Source organism: Sinohyriopsis cumingii, chromosome 5, assembly GCF_028554795.1.
Source record: "Sinohyriopsis cumingii isolate HCF-2022 chromosome 5, ASM2855479v2, whole genome shotgun sequence".
NCBI classification, from domain to species: Eukaryota; Metazoa; Mollusca; class Bivalvia; order Unionida; family Unionidae; genus Sinohyriopsis; species Sinohyriopsis cumingii.
In genome coordinates, this window is record NC_142965.1 from 46,969,212 (window position 1) to 46,989,684 (window position 20,473).

The 20,473-nt window shown below is 35.3% G+C and overlaps 1 protein-coding gene across 1 annotated transcript in view; it reads right to left on the reverse strand.

Annotated features, from left to right (window-relative positions):
* The window catches only part of LOC149799089 (uncharacterized), a 46,469-nt gene extending 27,543 nt beyond the window's left edge, over nucleotides 1-18,926 (reverse strand). Inside the window, exons 1-2 of the mRNA XM_089958075.1 lie at nucleotides 18,524-18,926; nucleotides 11,532-11,579 (exon numbers count right to left, since the gene is read on the reverse strand). Of these exons, the coding sequence (XP_089814201.1) occupies nucleotides 11,532-11,579; nucleotides 18,524-18,599 (124 nt within the window). The 5' untranslated portion in view covers nucleotides 18,600-18,926. The remainder of the gene's footprint in view (nucleotides 1-11,531; nucleotides 11,580-18,523) is intronic.
* Nucleotides 18,927-20,473: the final 1,547 nt, after the last annotated feature.

A 20,473-nucleotide genomic window follows, 5' to 3' on the forward strand; every position in this document is an offset into this window, starting at 1 on the left:
GATCAATGACAAAACCAACAGGAATAGGCCCATGGAATACTTTATACATAAAACGATGTGAGCGATATAAAGTTTGATTAGTTTGTATACCTCATACTGACACTTGAAAATATCCCATATTGCCAACATTACCAATATTTTATTTTTGTTCTAATGTTCATGACAACACCTCTGTTTGCCTCATACAAACTGTATATCGGATGTGGTTTAAACTCTTCTTTCAAAGACAAATTGGAAATATTGTTGTCGGTCACTTGAACGTTGACATGGTGAATTTGAATTTCAGCAGAAATATCGTCATTGAACAATGTCCACATATAGTCGTGTAAGAACAATTTAGTATACTCATTATCATTGTCCGCTTTTACTGTTATCCTGTAACCCTCCGATGTTTAATACTCAGATCGCATTTTTCCTTTTGAGATTTATGACAACACCAAGTTCATTGCCAGCGAACAAGTTATATTTTGGATGGCACCAGCATATTTCGTAACACTTTGCAAGACCATTAACAATGATAGATCGTTGGTATAAATTATCAATCTTTTAATATTAGCAATTTTGTTTCTCTAATTAACAATTTCGTATCGTACTATTAGAGAAAAATAAAACATATATTACATGATGTTGAAACTTGCAGATATTGCAAAACGAAGTTTGTTCGTGACAAAATATCAGCCCCAAAAAATTGCAATAACACTTGCCGGATGTAACAACAGCGGTGAGATTTGATAATCAGCTTTTACTAACAAATTTCTCAAAATCTGTTTTATCTACCTCAACCAACAGTAAATTCTGAGCTTACAACGTAAAAGGGTCTAAAAATCATTGTAAAATTTCATGTTCGTTTATCAAAGATGAGTACATCATCGGATGGGCAATCTGTTCAGGCGCAATTATTTCAATAGCAATTCAAAGAACCTGCTGATCCTTACATTACTTCGCTACCCCACCGAGTTTTGATCAGAACACATTTTATGTCATTGTCAGATGATATATTTCAGGAGATAGAGAAAGATTGATGAATATACAACATCTGGATCGGACTGTAGATTTGATAAAATAACAGACATTTGGTTTTTCATACTATGAAATGTAATCCATTGCGAGGTAGCTCATATGTCTATCTGCCAACTAAAATTAAAAACTCAAAATGTTGTATCAATGTCAAGAACAATGATAACAAATGTTTTCAAAGGGCAGTATTATCAGCGTTGTTTCCTGTTTCTGATCACGTCCATCGACGTAGCAATTACATCCAGCACGTCGGTCCGTTAAATTTCAGAGGAAAAAGTTCCCAGTATATGATGTGCAAATAGATAAGTTTGGAAAGCAGAATATCAGCGTGTTACCTGGAAGTATTAACGTGTACCGGGTGGAAAATGATAGATCGCTAACGATCTCTCCGTGGAAAGTATCTGATCTAGCTAATCGAAAAGCGATAAATCTGTTGTTGTATCAGATTTGATGGATTACTACGCCTACAATACAAGTACAACGAAAAGAAACATTTCTGTTTCAAGTGTCTCCACGGATGTAGTCTCCGCTGACATTAGATTGTCACCTAGAATATTGTTCTAAAGTATAACGAATATCTATGCCAGGTAAAGATAAAAACAAATTGTAGTTCACGAATTACAAACATAAGATGAAAGTTCATTTTATAATCTACTAAGATTTTGAGTTGATTCTACTTCCGGTTCCAGGATTAGAAAATAATCCTGTTAAATGTTCTGCAAGAATTTATTCCATGTGGGGTCTCATACAAAGTCGTATGTGCTGTTGATAAACGTTTATCAAAACCTGTTCAACTGTATCGAGAAGAAACTCCTGCTCTGTGGTTGTTGAAAAATATCATTAGCGAGGTTGATGCCATCAAGGTGTTGCTCAGAAGGATAACAAAAATGAAATCGCTTACAATAAAACAAGAAACGAAATTTGCTTTAGCAAAAATATGTCATATTTTCGAGCAGGCGTTTACTACTCTAGATCGAGTAAAAGATCACTGTCATATTACAGGTAAGTATTGCGGTCAAGCTAATGACAAATGCAATCTTATATATACCGCACTAGATTGTGTTCCTGTTGTCGCGCATAATTTCCGTGGGTACGATTCTTGTATTTTCGTAGAAGTATTCGGCATCAAAGACATAATAAACCACCTAAAATTCAATAACACCGATAAAATCAAATGCATTCCAAACAATACCGAAGAGTATAAGTCTGTGACATTCAGCAAGTTGATATTTATCGACAGTCTCTAGTTTATGACGGCATCGTTAGACGAACTCTTGAAAGGTTGTGGAAAGTTTGATAATTCGACTTTTCATTTCGGTGACAAAGCAAACTAACTTAAAAGAAAACATATCTTTCCATACGAGTATCTTGACGATTGGAGCAGATGTAATTAAACAAGTTTACCTCACCGGGAATGTTTTTTATTCTCGTTTAAATCTTGAAAGTGTCAGCGATGACGACTATGCTTCCGCTCAGCAAATTTGGAATGATTTCGACTGTAAAACATTTGTAGGTTATTATGACCTGTATTGGACCACAAATGTGTTGTTGATGGTGGATACATTTGAAAATTTCAGAGATGTCGGTGCTTATAACTATGGATTTAACCCAGCATGGTATTACTCAGCACCGGGATTATCTTGAGACGCATTACTCAAGCGCAACAAAATAAAATTAGTTGTTAACAAATCCGGACATGGTTTGTTTCATAGAACGTGAAATCCGAGATGGAATAATCGTTATAACAAAAAGAAATGCAGCTGCAAATAACAAGTACATAAGCAACTATAATAAGACCTTGCCGTAGTTTTTCATAGTTTATTTGGACGCGAATAACCTGTATGCAATGCCTGAGCTATGCAATGCCTCAGCCGATGCCGTATGGCGGATTTCATTGGATAAGTCTGGAGTCTGGAGCAGTTTTTCAAAGAAACGGATAAAACTGTACATGATAATATTGGTAATTTTGTTGATGTTGATCTTGACTATCCCGTTGATCTTTATGATACAAATAACAATTATCCGTTTTGTCCCGAGTCAATGCCGAACGACTATAATTTTTTTATCAGAAAAACAGCAATATTACTCGTCTAGTGCCAGCACCATTGATAATGCGTGTGTGTGTGTGATTTAGTTTTTTAATGTAGCTTTAATATTTTTCTCAGTCATAATCGCTACGATGTCTGCAGTGTTTAAACTGATATCTAGCACTGGGGCATTATGTATGATGATGTCCCACTTAGTCACATTATCCTGACACCAGGCCACCCAGTCCTAACACTAACCTCTTAATGCTGAGCGCCTAGCGAGGAAGCTGTCTGTACCATTTTTAGAAGTCTTTGGTACGACTCAACCGGGGTTCGAACCCACGACCTCCCGTATTCGGGGCGGACGCACTAACCACTAGGCCACCTGAGCGGTCCGCACTATTGGTAAACATGTTGTTTTAAAAAAAGACTAGTAACAAATTTTGACAAACGAAGATATATTTTACATTATAAAAATTTCAAACAGACACTTGATCAGGGTCTAATACTAAGAAAAGTTCATTGTGTGTTAAAGTTTAATCAGTCGCGTTGGATGAAAGATTATGTCGACTTTAATACTAGATGACGAACAGCTGGAATATTTTACATTACAAAAATCTCAAATAGACACTTGATGATGGTCTAATACTAAGAAAAGTTCATTGTGTGTTAAAGTTTAATCAGTCGCGTTGGATGAAAGATTATGTCGACTTTGATACTAAATGAAGAACAGCTGCAACAACAGAATCTGAAGAAAAAAATTCTTTAAGCACATGAACAGTAGCATCTTCGAAAAGACCATGGAAAATATGAGAAAGTCAATACTGAGATAGTCAATAACGATGAACGTCGTAATAAACCTGTACCATCTGATAATTTTGTTAGTGTGAAAATTTGTAATGAAAATCTTGTCGCTAAGCATAAGAGAAAGACAAAGTTAAAGTTGAATAAACCAGTTTATATTAGGGGGCCCCGAGTGGCCGAGTGGTCTAAAGCGCTCTTCGTTACGGATCACTGCCATCTCACCTCTGTCTGCGGCGGTTCGAATCTAAGATTCAGCCAATGTGGGTATGTGAGAAAGCTTGCCAGTAGCTTCTCGTGGGTCGGTGGTTCTTTCCGGGGTTTTTCCGGGTTCTTCCTTCACCATTAATACTGGCCGCCATGTATAGCCTATCGTGTGCTGAAAAATGGCGTCAAACCCCACAACAACAACAATCAGTTTATGTTCACATGGCAGTGCTTCAGATATCAAAGACGTTAATATACGACTTTCATTACAACTTTGTTACGGTTGAGTGGCCTGATCAGAGTTGCTATTTACAGATACTGGCTCGTTGATATATACAAGATAGAATTTGATGATATCTACAAAGAATTTAATGAACACCGGGACCTGTTTGATCTTTCTGATTATCCAACAAATAGCGGATATCACTGCGATGACAATAAAATAGTAATAGGAAAGTTTAAAAATGAAGTTTCTATGCAAATTAGAACGGAATTTATTGGAATTACATAGTAAAATGTATTGCTTAAATTTATCTGATAATAAGGCTAAAAAGCGAGACATGGGAATAAAAAGAAATGTGGTCGGTAAGGTAATAGGATTTGATAATTGTAAATCGGCGTTTGAAGGTGCATCGTTTAGATTGGTTGTTACAGTAAATCGCCAGCGATTTCATTTCAAAAATAAGGATAGTACAAATTTTGTGTGAAATATGAAAGATAATAAAAGATATTACAGTGGAAGATACCCCGTTAAAGATGAAGTGACTTCTCTTCCAGGGTAAGCATATGACGATTATATGTAGCAACGAGATGTATAGCACGTACTTCAAAGATAGAAACAAGATAAAGTTGTCTCTTGTTTGTAATGATTATTCAGAATAATTTGATAAACTTGCTTTGATCACAAATTATTGATAATCTCTATAATCCAATTTCGCAAAACAAATACACACAAATTACAGTTGATGATGAGCTAAATAATGTTACGTTAATGAGACTTTAGTTTTACCTGAAAACTTTATCAAAATGTTAGAACCTGATTCTCTTATCAGCGGTAAAATCAATATGCACGTGTTCTGTCATGATGACGAGAGTTATATTATTGCAAAAGCTGAAATGTTAAAAATATCTCGAGAAATCTCTAGCAATTTTGTGTGAAATATCAAATATAAAAATTTGCTTGCAATTTTGTGTGAAATATATCAGTTGTCGTATAAATGGGGTGTTTCTTGATCAAACCCTATTTTGTTTGACGAGAGCGACTACTCAATGGCATGTCCTCGTGTTGGTAATCTGTGATGTTGCCTCACCAAAGTTGTTTTCGTAGGTGTTTAGACTAACTTGAAGGGGGCTATGGAGGGAGGGGAGAATTATGTTGTCGTCAAGTTCAAAATATGGTTTGGGGCCAGAACACCATCTTTATAAGACTACTATATGACAACAAAACCTTTGCTAAACGCCCTCCTCAATGACGCAAAGAGGCTGGCGATCTGGGTCGGCCTTGGTGGGTATCGAACACGCGGCACTTGGATTATGTGTCCGACGCTTTCCCAACTATTCTACCGCGGTTCATTACGGTGACAACTGACCATAGCTTGTTTCAAAAAATTTGAAGGCGAGTGGTCTACGAGGCATATGGTTTTTATTTCATAACGTTTTGAAAGTCGCTGGCGAAGGTGACATGATTTTCTCATAAAGATTTGAAAAAGACCAGTGACCAAGGTGACCCATTTGTTAAATGTGGAAATGAGAGGGTCGATTACCCTTGGCAAGCGTCGATCATAAAAACGGAAAAGAAAACTGCATCAAAGCTGAATTAACAGGTTGGTCATTTGTTATACGTATATCAACAAAATATTTTTTTTTTTTTTTTTTTTTTTTTTGGGGAGGGGGGATAATTACATGTTAGCTGAATTCGATCTGATTAAAACCTAGATCTCTTACATAACGGGAATCTATGTGACGCCGATGCTAGATCAATCTCTGTTGAACTTTTGAACTTTCGAGTCACTAGTCAGTACACAGGTTTCACGTGAAAACTTCATTTGGAATACATTGTGTCTAGCAACGGCCTACCTTAAAACGAAATACTTTGATCTGATATTTTAATAAAAATTGGGGGGGGGGGGGGCTCTATAGAAAATTATTTCTATCGGTACATGTTAGATTTACTTCCTGGTGGTTGTCGAGTGTTGTACTGTTAAGAAAAATATCACTCACAAAAACTGCCTCATACACGTCCGTTCATGAAAGAGACGGAAAATAATGGCAACGACAAGACGTTGTAACTTCAACTGACTTGCATTGCGTGAAGTGCACGAATTGTACCAAATGGTCATGTAGATTTGTTGTAATACGGAACACGCGCGTTGTAAGGAAAGGTTTCATTCGATCAATTTTGATGTAATCTCTCTCGATTTTCTTATAAGTGACTTCTTTTTAGGCGAAATTTTTTAATTAGGTTGTAAATCTCTACCTTTTTCTAAACTATAAAAATCCAATCCTCGGGAATGTTCGGTAATGTCAGTTGTCTCTTGAGGGGGAATGGTAATCAGAACTCACTTGGCTTCAAAACCAGTGTGTTCAAATGACATATTCATACTCAGAACATTTTTAAATGACGTCGCTTTTCTTGATCAGATTATAAGCGTAAGTTTGTGATATGAAGTGTAATTTTGACCAACACTTGTCTTTACAACATATTTACGACGTCAGAAACTGCTCCAACATCGTTTGTGGTATCCGGTTTCGTCGACCGCAGCTGGTCGTTTGACTCAAATACACTACTTCTTATCAGTGACTGAGGATAAATCACTCTCGTGTAGGAGTGTAGTCTGTAGCTCATAGTGACTTTAGCATGACTCCGTAAAACTCCGTCATAGTATTGAGAAAATGGAGCTTTTATATATATATATATATATATATATATATATATATATATATATATATATATATATATATATATATATATATATGTGTGTGTGTGTGTGTGTGTGTGTTTAATATTAATAGGTAACTTCAGGGATCCTGGGATGTATGTGGCCTTTCATTCTTTCATTATTCTAGTTAGTGTGTTTTATATCTGTTGTTTTCTTCTATATGTTTTTTATTATTTTATATTGTGGTCGTTTTTTTTTTTTCTTTTTCTTTATTGCCCTGGTGGCATAAGTGGTAAGATCGTCCGCCTTGGATGCGGGAGGTCGCGGGTTCCAACCAAAAACATAAAAATGGTGCTAGCATCTGCCTCGCTTGGCACTCATCATTAAGAGGTTAGTCTTAGATCTGGTTGGCTTGGTGCCAGGATAATGTGACTGTGTGAGACATCATGCTACATGTCTGAGACAAGATGTCCCACTGCTAGACATCACTATAAACTGCCACACTGCAGACATCGTAGCAATGTGACTCAAATTGTTAAAGCTACGTTAAAAATATAAATTTCTCTCTCTCTCTGTCTCACACACACACACACACACAATACGCACTGGTTTCATTATTATATACATTAGATCCGTAACTGTGCTCTTGTTTTGCTATTATACAGTTTCGTCAGTCTAGACTTGGTTTTTTATGTCTATGTAGTATTTCCATTATGTGATTTGGTTTAAACATTATATATGCTGCCTACTCGAATATATGCGATACGTATTCCTTAAGATTACGTGTTTTAATCCTTTTTCTTATATTTGGTGGTTATATATTTATATTTGGTGCATATTTCCTGATAAACTGTGCTTTCATTCTAATTCTTATATCTTGGAAACTAGATCACGCGCCACCTAAAATCGGATATAATGAAATTGGAACTGCGGGTTTCACCAATCCATTGTTTTTCCATCTACGTTTTTGTTTTCTTTTTTTAACATATAGGGTATGAAAAAACACATGACATGCAGATGTAATCATGGCAATAAAATATTAAATGATGTGGGAGATAAATCACTCTGAAACGAACAACCAATAAAACGTTACGCTTCACCAGTTTCAAACAATACTTGAACTTGACTTGTACAAACTATGTTCATGCCAGGGAAACCTGTAATCGGTGATTTTATACATGGATCTATCAAACTACTTAACCAGATTGCATCATACGTTTAAAAGAAAGCATAACACGGTTTTATTCTATCAAGACACAGAACTTCAAAGTGTTGGTGAATAACCAATTAGCGATAAAATTAGATGCCGAAATTTATTAAAGAATATTATTCAATATTTGAATTTAATGTAATTCAGAAACCTCGTTTCCTATTTCAAAGGTTGATACGAATAATACATGCAGTTGCATCATTGTTGTGCTTTGTCAAATTTGTTATTCTTCCGAAATAGCGGACAATCTCAGTCTTTCACTCAACAGTATTTTTCGCCGATTTTTTGCTCGAAAATGGTTGTCTGATAACGCATGGACAAGTCCATATGTTTTAACGCATTGACAAGTCAACAAACTAATCAAAGGTTATATTTTTTAAATCTTTGATGTGATTTTAAAAATATAATTTACGCCATTGCTTGTCAGATAGCAGGCAAACTTAAGGACGGATAACGACATGGATTAAATTGAAATCATAATGTAAACGAAGCAGTTTCCAGGAAAGATAATAGCGCATGTTATTTATTTAATGACACTTCGATCCTTCCAAAATAATCCATTGAAGACAATGAAACACTCGTAAATATTGAATGCAAAAGCCCTTGCACGATTACATATCACAAAAAGCAACAGAGTACCTCGTATGCTAACTTGTAAGTTGAGTCAAACTGCAAACAGCTCAACACAAATCCGCCGGCGCAGTATTCGAAAGCATATCAGGTTCTATTTCGTTGTTCCACTGATTAGCTTTGCAAAATTCATAGACTCAAATCAGCCGGTTCGTTCGGAGAAAACAGATCTGAGTCTCTGCAGTTTACATTGGACACGATTTGTAAGTGGTTATTGAGGTAGCTAATTTGGTTAGAGTCAGCTAAACAGTACATCAACAAAACCTTCCATAATGTGTGAAGCATAAACTTGGAACTGCCTACAGGAGAGACAAGAATTTAGGCGACATAGAACTTGGGAACCAGACGAAATACACGAGTAATTCTCCATTAGCTAGTATGGAACATACTGTGGTTTCCTTAACCCAGCCTTACTTTAAAAAAATATATTAGGCAGAAAATAAGAAGCAAACTAGATGAATGTTTCCTACGCCTACTGTGGTGAAGTCCACAAAGTATAATATGATGAAATGTGACTGTAAGTGTTCTAAGAGCGCTATAGAGTCAAACGGAAGATATGGATAGTATCTAAGTTTCATCCATCCATCTCTCTCTCTCTCTCTCTCTCTCTCTCTCTCAGAACATCAAAAGAGAGAGACATTAATCTAAAAGCCTGGATGGTGATATGTGACATCCCAACAAAATGTGAAACTTAGTATACCATACTTCATCCCTGTACATCGTATATCTTTAAAGAACTTAACTTGAAGCTATTGATCTGTGATAATGACCTTGAAGATATAACCCAAAATTTAGAATGAAACACATCTGAAATGTACCAAACAACATCGATTTATCTTAATGAGTTTTAAAAACCAAGAAGATTTAAAATGACCGAAACCTAAAATATCGACTAATGACCTTCACCTTGAAGATAGGATCAAATAATGTAAGCAACTCACCTTCTACGATAATGTATAAATGTGTCAAGTTGCATTAATTTCAAACGGCTTTAAAGTTAAAGAACTGAAAGAAAAGTGTGAGAGAAAACTTACAATACTGACTTCTGACTTTGATCTTAGAGAATGGACTCCAATGTTGTTTGCGACCTTCACATGACTATGTGTACAAAGTGTCATTTTTTGTTTCGAAAAGTTTCAATTATAGATCGGATTCGATAGATTTACTGTCAGACGGACAAATGGACGAACAGAGACGCGAATACTATGTCCTTTGCTTTTCTTGAAAACTTGGGGTAGAAACATTATGTCATTAGTCAATTTGATTCCTATAATATCCTGATTTTTTCAAGTTTAAAAAAAATCCACTTATATGAGAAAATAATTACACAATTCTGTTGTTTGCTGTTATCATACGCAACTGATTTTGTCCAAACTGTTTCAAAGTTGTCATCTTTGTGAAATCTTCGCAAAGTGTAGGTTAAGTCGAATTCTCTAGACAGTTAATTTTGACCTCGTATTAACGACACCTTTGTTTGTACCATGGTCAGTGGGATTGACAAGTACATGCAGAGTCTATTCGGCTTTGAATATTTCCACGTACTGCAATGGTAAGTTCACGAGTCAGATGTCTTCTCTGCAATACAGGTCAGTTCCATGTGTACACAAACAAGCAATAATTGTGTTTGTATACACCAGTATTAGGTCAAACGTGGCTGTGTAAGGACATGAAATTATCCAACGTTTACTTGGAGCACGTTTTGGTCCTTCAGATGTATCTGACGAAGAATCTTTCAAATTTTATTTCATACAATTTTTTATAAACAAAATTCTTGCTTAGTAACGTGCACATGTTAGACTTTACTATACTGTGTGGATTTTGAGCAAAAGTGGAAAACCTGGGTTATAGCAGAAACAGAATATAGCATTATCGTGTAAAGAATACACCAATCCTGCACTCCAGCTTTCATTATATCCGATTTCGGTAAACTCGGTAGAGTCTCACAGATCTAAGAGATATACCGGCATAATGAAAGAACAGTATATAATGAAACAAGAACCAAATATACAGATATAACGACCACATTTAAAGATTGAACCACCGAATATACAGATATAACTAACTGCATTTAAAGATAGAACCACCGAATATAAAGATGCGCAGAAAAATATAGAACCATGGAATAGAAAGATCTAAACTACCTCATGTGAAGATAGAATCACCGATTATATAAGATATAACTACTGCATATAAAGAGAGAACCACGGTAAATAAAGATGCAAGTACCGCATGTTAAGCTAGAACAACCGAATATAAATGCAAAAAGTACGGCAACGAATATTAAGGAAAATTAGCTATATTTTTAATGATAGAAACCACGGTACATAATGACAAAATTACCATATATAATGACGAAACCACCGAATATAATAGTAAATGAATCGAATCTATCGCAATTAATAACAATTAATAAGAAAACCACAACATACAACGAAGAAAGTACTAGATATATAGACAAAACGGCCGAATATAAAAATGAGATACTATATAAGACAGCCATGGCGTTCCATATCGTAATCTGCTTGTTTTATATTTAAGCGAATTTAAATAGTGATGTTTATTATTATGAAATATCCTAATTACATCATTAATAAATATGACGACAAGTAATTGTATGTTACTATAGGATAATGTTAGATGCGATTATACAAGGTAATAGTGGAAATGTTTCCCTTAAACCTATAATGCACATTTAAAATTTGTGTACGTAGAGAAGACTTATTTTCACGTCACACTATATATTGGTATTGTTAATCTTACCTGGTGAGGAACCGGAATATTTGTCAGAACACACAGTTGCACATGCATCTGAAAAGATATAAAAATACGGCTAGTACTTTATTGTGAAACTCATTCAACTTCATATCTGTTACAACGATCAGCAAAGACGAAGAAATTAGCAGCGATTATCAGACTATAGTAGTAGTAGCAGCAGAAGCTACAGAAGTAAAGAGTATGAAAGATGGTTGGTTCACTAAGGCAATGGTGGTAAAGTGCTTTGCTTTGAGACACAGACTAACATACGACACAGGCAGCTCGAACTCGCAAGCATTCTACCACTGCCTAACCTCCCCAACAATTTCACCATCCCCAATCGTGAAAAAAAAATATATAATTTTTTTTTTTTTTTTTTTTTTGCAATTCTTAACTTTTTTATGACAACATCATACGGGAAATTCTAATTATTCAATCTTTCAGGCATGTTTCCATATTTATTTTTTTTCTCAAGCAAATCGCACCTCTACCTTCTAAGATGGAGGACTAAGGGCGTGGCAAAAGAAAATCACAATATAGCAATAAATTATAAATAATCAGAATAGAACTGTTTATACTTCAGACATGGACAGAACTTTACGTTGAATATATTTATATTGTGATGTACTTACAAATGTCAAGAACGATATGAATTAAACATCAGCTACAAGGAACAAACCAGAATTTATTTCATATCTCTACATGTATTGGAAAATTCACAGAAAATGACAATATGTTAGAATTACTTCGAGCCAAATGGCACGGACGCAGAGGAAGGCAGTGTTCTACTGTCAAGCTGTCGAACCGGAACCGAAACTTGGGAGATAGACCTATCGACAGTGAAGCGGGAAAAGAGACCAACATGTGCAGATATACTAACTGCCCTAGTAGCAAAGAGAATCAACACCGAAGATGTCCAGCCCTAAGCCACAATGTCAGAAAGGACCAACACTGTACAGCCTTAGGGAGCGATATAAATGCGAGACAAGGATACCATAAACATCAAGGAAAAATCGCTAATGCCAAATGTCCGCACAACATAAAAAGAGAGATTAAAAGTAAATATGTCGACATCATCTTCGTAAGAGGAATCCTCCTAACATCTCACTGAAGGAGACATTCGAGAGATTCCAGCGAAACTTCAACTTAAAACTTACGGAATCAAAATTGGCTACTTTGTGCCATTTATCCAATAACACAGACAGGGGCAAGAATCCTGCAAATAAAGGAAATGAAAATAAATCTTAGCAACATTTTTCAATTACATATTATTATTGTCCAATCATGGGACAGAAAACGCATTAACTATCGCAAATACCATAATTTCGGAGAATGGGACATGATCCAAACATTGTATTCCAAGAGAAAAATAAACAAAAACAACAGATACAACAGTAGAAGAAACACATATTTCCAAGACAGAAAATGGAAACAATCCAGAGAACAAAGAAGTAGAAGTAAACAGAGACCTTTTGCCAACCACATAAGAGAAACTAAAAAAATCCTGTTCCTGACTGCACACACCCGCAAAAGAGAATTGCCAGAAAGTGATACAGAGACACAACAACAAAAAACAAAGGGAAAAAAAACATAAAAATGCAAACGAAGAACCAACTAAAAGTATGTCCGTTTTAGAAATACAGGCCTACTATAGATTAGAATGCCAAAGCTTCGACTGCATCGACGAGGAGAAAGCGCCTTCACCACCACAAGCCAAAAAAACGAGGACAAAGCAATATCAAGGAAAACCCAAAGAGCTACCAATACCGCCGCGACACCGACTAAACGCCAACAAGTACAAAACATCTGAGACAGAGACAATGGAATAACCTAAAATAATATTAGAGATTAGAAACGCCACACCACAAAATACCTGAAAACACATTTTTGTGCAAACATTAAACATTCAAACGCAATTAACGGTACATGAGATGTAAATAAAACACCTACCTACCTTGATTAAAACTCTAGGGGCCCGAGTGGTCTAAGGCGCTCACCGTTACGGATCACTGCCATCATGCCTCTGTCTGGGAGGGTTCGAGTCTCGGGTTCGGCCAATGTGGGTACGTGAGAAAGGTTGCCAGTAGCTTCTCGTGGGTCGGTGGTTCTTTCCGGGGATTTCCGGGTTCTTCCTCCACCATTTATACTGGCCGCCATGTATAGCATATATTGTGCTGAAAATAGCGTTAAACCCTACAACAACAACATTAAAGCTCTACAATATATGCTATCCAGGACAAAATTCTGGGTAGGCATATATCAGCACCATTGCCGTCATATGTTATGTTTCCTTTTATTCAATCACATAAAACAAAAAAAATAGTCTTCCTCCTAGTTGAAATACGCGAGTAACCAAAAATGTAAATAGTTCAAAGTTTACCGTTTTCTGCTTTTTAATGAAATATTAGAATCAGATTCCTGGCATTTTGTTTCCATAACAAAGCATTATGTAAATAGCTATTTTGCTTACGTTTTCGTGTTAGCAACTGCTCGTTGTTTGCGTCGTCCGTTTTGAGAAAGATATCCAAAGACCACAAAATGCTTGGGCAATTTTTTTTAATTTACTGCATCTAGCTTTATCATTATTGTTTCCTCATTCTCTATATATGTATCCATGTCCATCTATATTCTCTATATATGTATCCCGGTCTGGAGCGCGCGTGTATTTGTGTGTGCTATTCTCTTCATGTCATTCTTTCCAACCTATTTCCTTTCAAATTTATAAAGGCTGTGCGCATGCAAACAACGGATATTGTGGTAATATTATTTTTCCCATTATTTTGTTTTCTTTTATTGCCATTGTTTCTAGAAATAGCATTCAAATTTCATTTATATGTATAGATCTAAACACGTATGTAAGTATGTTCATTTGCAGAATAGTCACAAAAAATCCAAAGCTGTCTTCTCAAAATCCACACAAATAAAAAATGCAAAACCTTAAAAATATCCTGCAAGCCATCTTGTTTTAATGAATATGAGGCATAGACAAAACATTGTACCTTGCACGCAACATAGCTATCTGTACCTGTATTTTAATAACAATTCATGCCTAACAACTAAGAACTGAACATACTGTATTTATTTCCCGAAAGCTGCTTAGAAAATTGACGATTCGTCAGAAACGATGATACGTATTCATTAACACAGAAGTTTCTGTGAAACTAAAGTTTTCTTCATGAAAATTTGTTTACGTTTTCGGTTGTACATACTCGGTTCAGAGCAGACATTTCATGTAAATTGGATGAAAAATAACGATGTTGTTGAACATTAATTTATATATGTAATATAGTGCAAGCTGTCCAGGTGTCTAACCTTAGGACAGCTGACACCCTCTTACATAGCTAAGCACAACAGGTGTCATCAAGTAACAGATAATACGTTGTCAGGTACAAATAGTGACAAGCCGTCCATTCGAATTTCTAAATAACAATGATTGACAGTTTGTGGTAGAGAGTCTGTGTTTGGAGTTGTATCAATTCCGTGAAGTAAACAAAATCACGAATTTTAGTATTATTAGAAATATAGGAAAAATTGCCTTTCAGTTGCAGCGCAGCCAAACAAATGTGAAATCGGCATTTGCTGGCTGAAAAATCAGCCGGTATGGTCACGCCGATGATAAACACTTTTTTATTTGGATTTAGATGCATACTTATATACAGCGTGCACGTACATACATACATACATACATACATACACACAAACACACACACACACATATACATACATACATACATACATACACAAACACATACATACATACATACATACACACACACACACATACATACATACATACATACATACATACATACATACATACATACATACATACATACATACACAGAGACAGAGGACAGGCATTCACACACGCACACATGCATGCATAGATACACACACATGAAATTTGTTTTCTGGCGAGAATCGTCTGATGTGTCGTAAAATCCGATTTCCTAACACGTTGTGTAGTTTTATCATTCTTATTGTCTTTATTGTCTGCCGACAAGATCAAAATAAAACTTTACCTGCATAAGGTACGTTTAACTATGATCAAAAATGAAGCTCCTGGTGCAACTAAACAAACATTCTTGAACGTAAGTAATGGGACCGAAGTTGAAAAAAAAGGTATAAATATGTCAGTAGACATTTGTGATCTTAATCTCTTGTCTTAACTTATCATCGCCATTGCGTTAATTCAAAAGAATCGTTTATGTTGTCATCAGAATTGTTGCCTTCTTTTAAATTGTTTGAATTATATTTACCGACTAGTACGACTTGTGATTTGGGTCGAAGTTCTTTTGCAAGATATAACTGTAATTGTAGTAGTCCTTTGAATGACCAGGAGTATTGTATGTATTTACTCGCCTATCAAGCGTGTCCAAGTGCGAATAGCATGAAGCCAGAACAGACGGCACACTATACTACGACCAAACTGGATCTTTACTGTTTGCAATTGTGTGCGCGGTATAACGGGTAAATATGATAACTTTTAATATGGTCAGAACGAATGTATCGTTGGAATAAGTGTTTCAATTTTTCTTAAACTGTTTAAAACAAATAAGGATACCGCCAACCAAAGCTTACCATACAGGTGTCCCCATTTTAGAATCCATAAGAAAAGGTATAACATAAAAAAATTTGTTTACACGAGAAACGCCCTTTGTTCAGCTGGGGTTGTTGTTGTTGTTGTTCTTGTTTGTTTGTTTTTACTCGCAATAAATTGTAAGGCGGCTTATGGATAGGAAGAATGATATCACAGCCAAATCGGTTTTACAAGTATAACTCATTCCATATTTTGAACGTAGCTTTAACAGTTTTTCAGTCATATCGCTATGCGTCTGCACTGGCATTTCGTAATGATTTATAATATTGGGACATCATGCCGCAGACGTTTGGCATCATGTCCTACCCTGTCACGTTATCCTGACAACAGGCCGACTAGTCCTAACACTAACATCTTAATGCTGAGCTCCAAACGAGGCAGCTGCTGGTAACATTTTTATACGTCTTTTGTGTGACTGGGCTAAGAATCGAACCAGCGAGGCGGATGCACTAACTACTTAGGCCACCGGAACGGTCGGCTGAAAACACTGGGTTACATTACCCAGAAAAAGATACATCTTATCACCAGTCTGACCTAATTAATTCATCAGATACTAGTTTACAAATTAAAATAATAACGAGCAAGACTAAACATGAAAGTGTACGATCATATTCATAAGTGTACGATCACATTCGTCACTTTTACAGATTTGAGTGATAATACAATATAACTCAATAATGTCTTTGTTTCATAATTTTTTTTCTAGAAAAGGAGGTCTGTAGTAGTGCATTGTCCTATACTAAACATCAGTTAATATTTATGGACTTGCACCTCATATTTCATGGAGGCACCTTAAGCAAATAGCGTTTCAGAGAATATTCAGATGTCTTCCTTCCACTTCCCGTATATGCGTGCGTGTGTGTGTGAGAGAGAGATATACAGGAGGGTTACATCAATGTAGTTAATTCTTGATTAGTCACTGCTTACATCATGTACTTGTAAAACTTGTTATCCAGTTTTAACGTTCAGAATTTGTTACTTTATTACGGGCTGAGAATATTATTTGTTAACTTTGGTTCCACAAATGTCAAGATGATTTTCCAATTTCCAACTCATTAATTATTCATTAAATCACTCGATATTTCGCATTGCCATGGAGACATGTGAAGCGGAAGAGCATATAATGTGGCATACGCTACGATCGATACAGGCTGAGCATATCCTATGTTAAAAGTGACGTTTACACCTGTAGAGTAGAGCCCGCTTCAATCAAGAGTAAGGTGTATCACAAGAAGCACGTCACTATGTCAGAACATAGTTTTTATGACCACTGCTTCAAAACAATCACATTAAACATGAACATACTGTCTTTATTGTGGGGATTTTTACCACCGTGAGGAGGAACATTACATAACAGGAGGCAACTCTTCTTTTATATATTTTGGAACAGCCTAGAGCGTATAGGGCAGTTTGATAACAATAGAGATCTGCTGGTATTGATTAAGATCTCATTAATATCGATAATGTTCATCTTCATGCAGACTGTTGAGACTTTCAGTCATTTTAGTTTCATTAACCGATCAGAAAACGTTTTGCGTTATTGGAGAATAATTATCAGAAAAGATGTTCAAAATAAAACTAGCTTTTCACCATCCAAAAAGTGCGAAAGCTGTGATTTAAATAGTTAATTAAACGATCAACAGAACACAGCCTAATATCAGTGTCCATCACAACTCTTTTACGTCGTAGATATAGATTGCAATCAGACTGTGGTATAAGGATAATGTCGAACACGTAGGAGGGTAATGGGTTGAGTTTTGTTTGTCGTAGACGTGCTCAATCTGAATCCATAGCATATATCCTTTAGAAAAATGCAGCTGTACTTACGACTGAAAATCGTCCGTTACCGCATCAATTCACATTGCTCAAGCTCAAAGTACTTCGTAGGACATCAAACACTTTCTGTACGATCTTATCCTTCCAATAACCCCATCAGTTCGACAAATTTATGTATATCACATGTTTTTACTACTTCAACAACTCTTGCCAGCATGTCACCTTAATTATGGTCTTCTTGGCAATAAAATACGCATGAACCATATGTATAAACTCGACCCTTTATGATAGGAATGCACAGAAATACATTTATAGCGTTCCTCTATACAGAAAATTGTAATAAATAAATATATAAATAAGTCCATACGAATTATATATTGCTTGTAATTTTAAGTACGAGTCATGTACACTATTTATAGTAAAACTGATACTGAATATAATCGGTGAGATAAGCAATTTTTACCCATCGCTTTTATTTATGGTTTATTGATAAAATAAAACAGTTCAGCCCTATTATTTTGAATCACCGTGGCAGAAATTATGATGACTAAAAACACCCAGAACATAAATATCATCCTCAATTGAATTTTATGATGATGAATTATATTTAATCTTTACTTACCATTTACACTCAGAAGAAACCAAATAAGTCCGAAGAAATGAATCCTCAAGTGTGCAACCAATTCATATTCCGCCATTTTGTTTCACACTGCATTTATATAAACTTCCAAAATGTAATAAAGTCAGTACATGCCTTCGAGAGTCGCAGAACAAATGGGGCAAGCGTGCATCTCATGTCATAGGACCTGTATACACCATAATACCCGTGCATTGATAAAGGTCTCACGTCAACTCGTTTCCCAATCAGACCACGTTTAGTCAGAATTGTTCTTTTTAAGCTAAGAAATCAGCAACATGGAAAGACACGTGCATTATTTAAATAGCTCTAAAGCAATTTCATAGCCGCTAGTATCGAACATGTTCAGTGTCTTCTCTCAACTCTTTGATACGGTTAAACGTCAGCATTTTCCATGGGGTTCCAACAGGTTAACAGACCATTTGTATGATTGATCAATGCACTGGTTGTCGTATATATACACAGTATATATACACAATAAAAGAACCAGTAAAAATGGAATAGGAGACACAAGATCAATAATGATTCGCGCAGGTGTCATTGAGAGTCCATTTGATGACAAAAATAGGATTTGATACCTTTCCTTTCTTTTCAAACTAATACAAATTAAAGATAATGACAGGCAGCATATAAAAATAACTCTGACAAGTGATCTTTTCAATGTAGAATGAACCTAACAAAAAAAAGAAAACAAAAGCAACAATATCCAATATAAACTTACCTGAAAGTCTGCTGATTCAACATAATTATTCCCACTAGAATCTATCTAACCTGACTAAGAGACAAAGTTATACATACATATATACATCGTGCGCAATAGTTAATTTTTAAGATGAAGAAAAAAAGAAGAAAATCTGCTGATTGCTAAGTGGATGTTTAAGCTTCAAAATGAATCTGACCACGGAGACTAAATAAATGCTTTTCTAAATATTCTCTCTCTCTCTCTCCACACACACACACACACACACACACACACACACACACATGCACACAAACACATTGAGACCCCTATATGTAATTAGTACTCTGACTTCAAATGATCGATTACAAATCTATCTAAAGCTGCGTCAAAGCAAGCCCCATTAGGAAGGACAGAGCAAAGAAACACAATCATATATTTGAATGTCTTAAAACCATGAATTCCATAATAATAGCTTATACTAAAAGACAAACTGACCCCACGTATCGCTATGAAGTTAAAACAGTCGAAACCGGTTTAATAGGCTGGTTTTCAATATATTTCAGTCAAGTGTGATAACACGAAAGATAAACTCAAATATGATCACTAAAGAATAGGAGTGATTGATACAACGGGACATAACATACTAGCTTGACGTTTCATGGCAAGGTAATCAAATAACAAGTGAATATGTAAGTATGCAATACCGGACTGATCAAGTTACTACTAATTGCAGCAGTATAATGAAAATGTATGCCCTATAGAAATGCAAACCAAAACTCTTAGTCGAACAATTAACAAAGCCCGAATAATTACAATAAAGCTAACGCTTTATGAAATTCTAATCATACCATTTATGTACGTATAGTACATGTATACCTAATTTTATTTACCTACCTGCTGGTTTCTGATAAATGTGCAATGAAAACTTTCATTAAAAACGTCCGGCAGTTGAAACATATATGAAACAAAAAATTAAAAACGTGCTGTAATAGACTAAATATCTAAAACGCTTAATCTACGAATCAACGACCCTATATTATATATATATATATATATATATATATATATATATATATATATATATATATATATATATATATATATATATATATATATATATATATATATATATATATATATATATTCGTGCTTATGTATGTATGTATATATGTATATGCATGCATGTATGTGTACTATTTTTCTGTATTTTATATATATTTAATTTGTATTGTGCTTGATATTTTCCATAATTG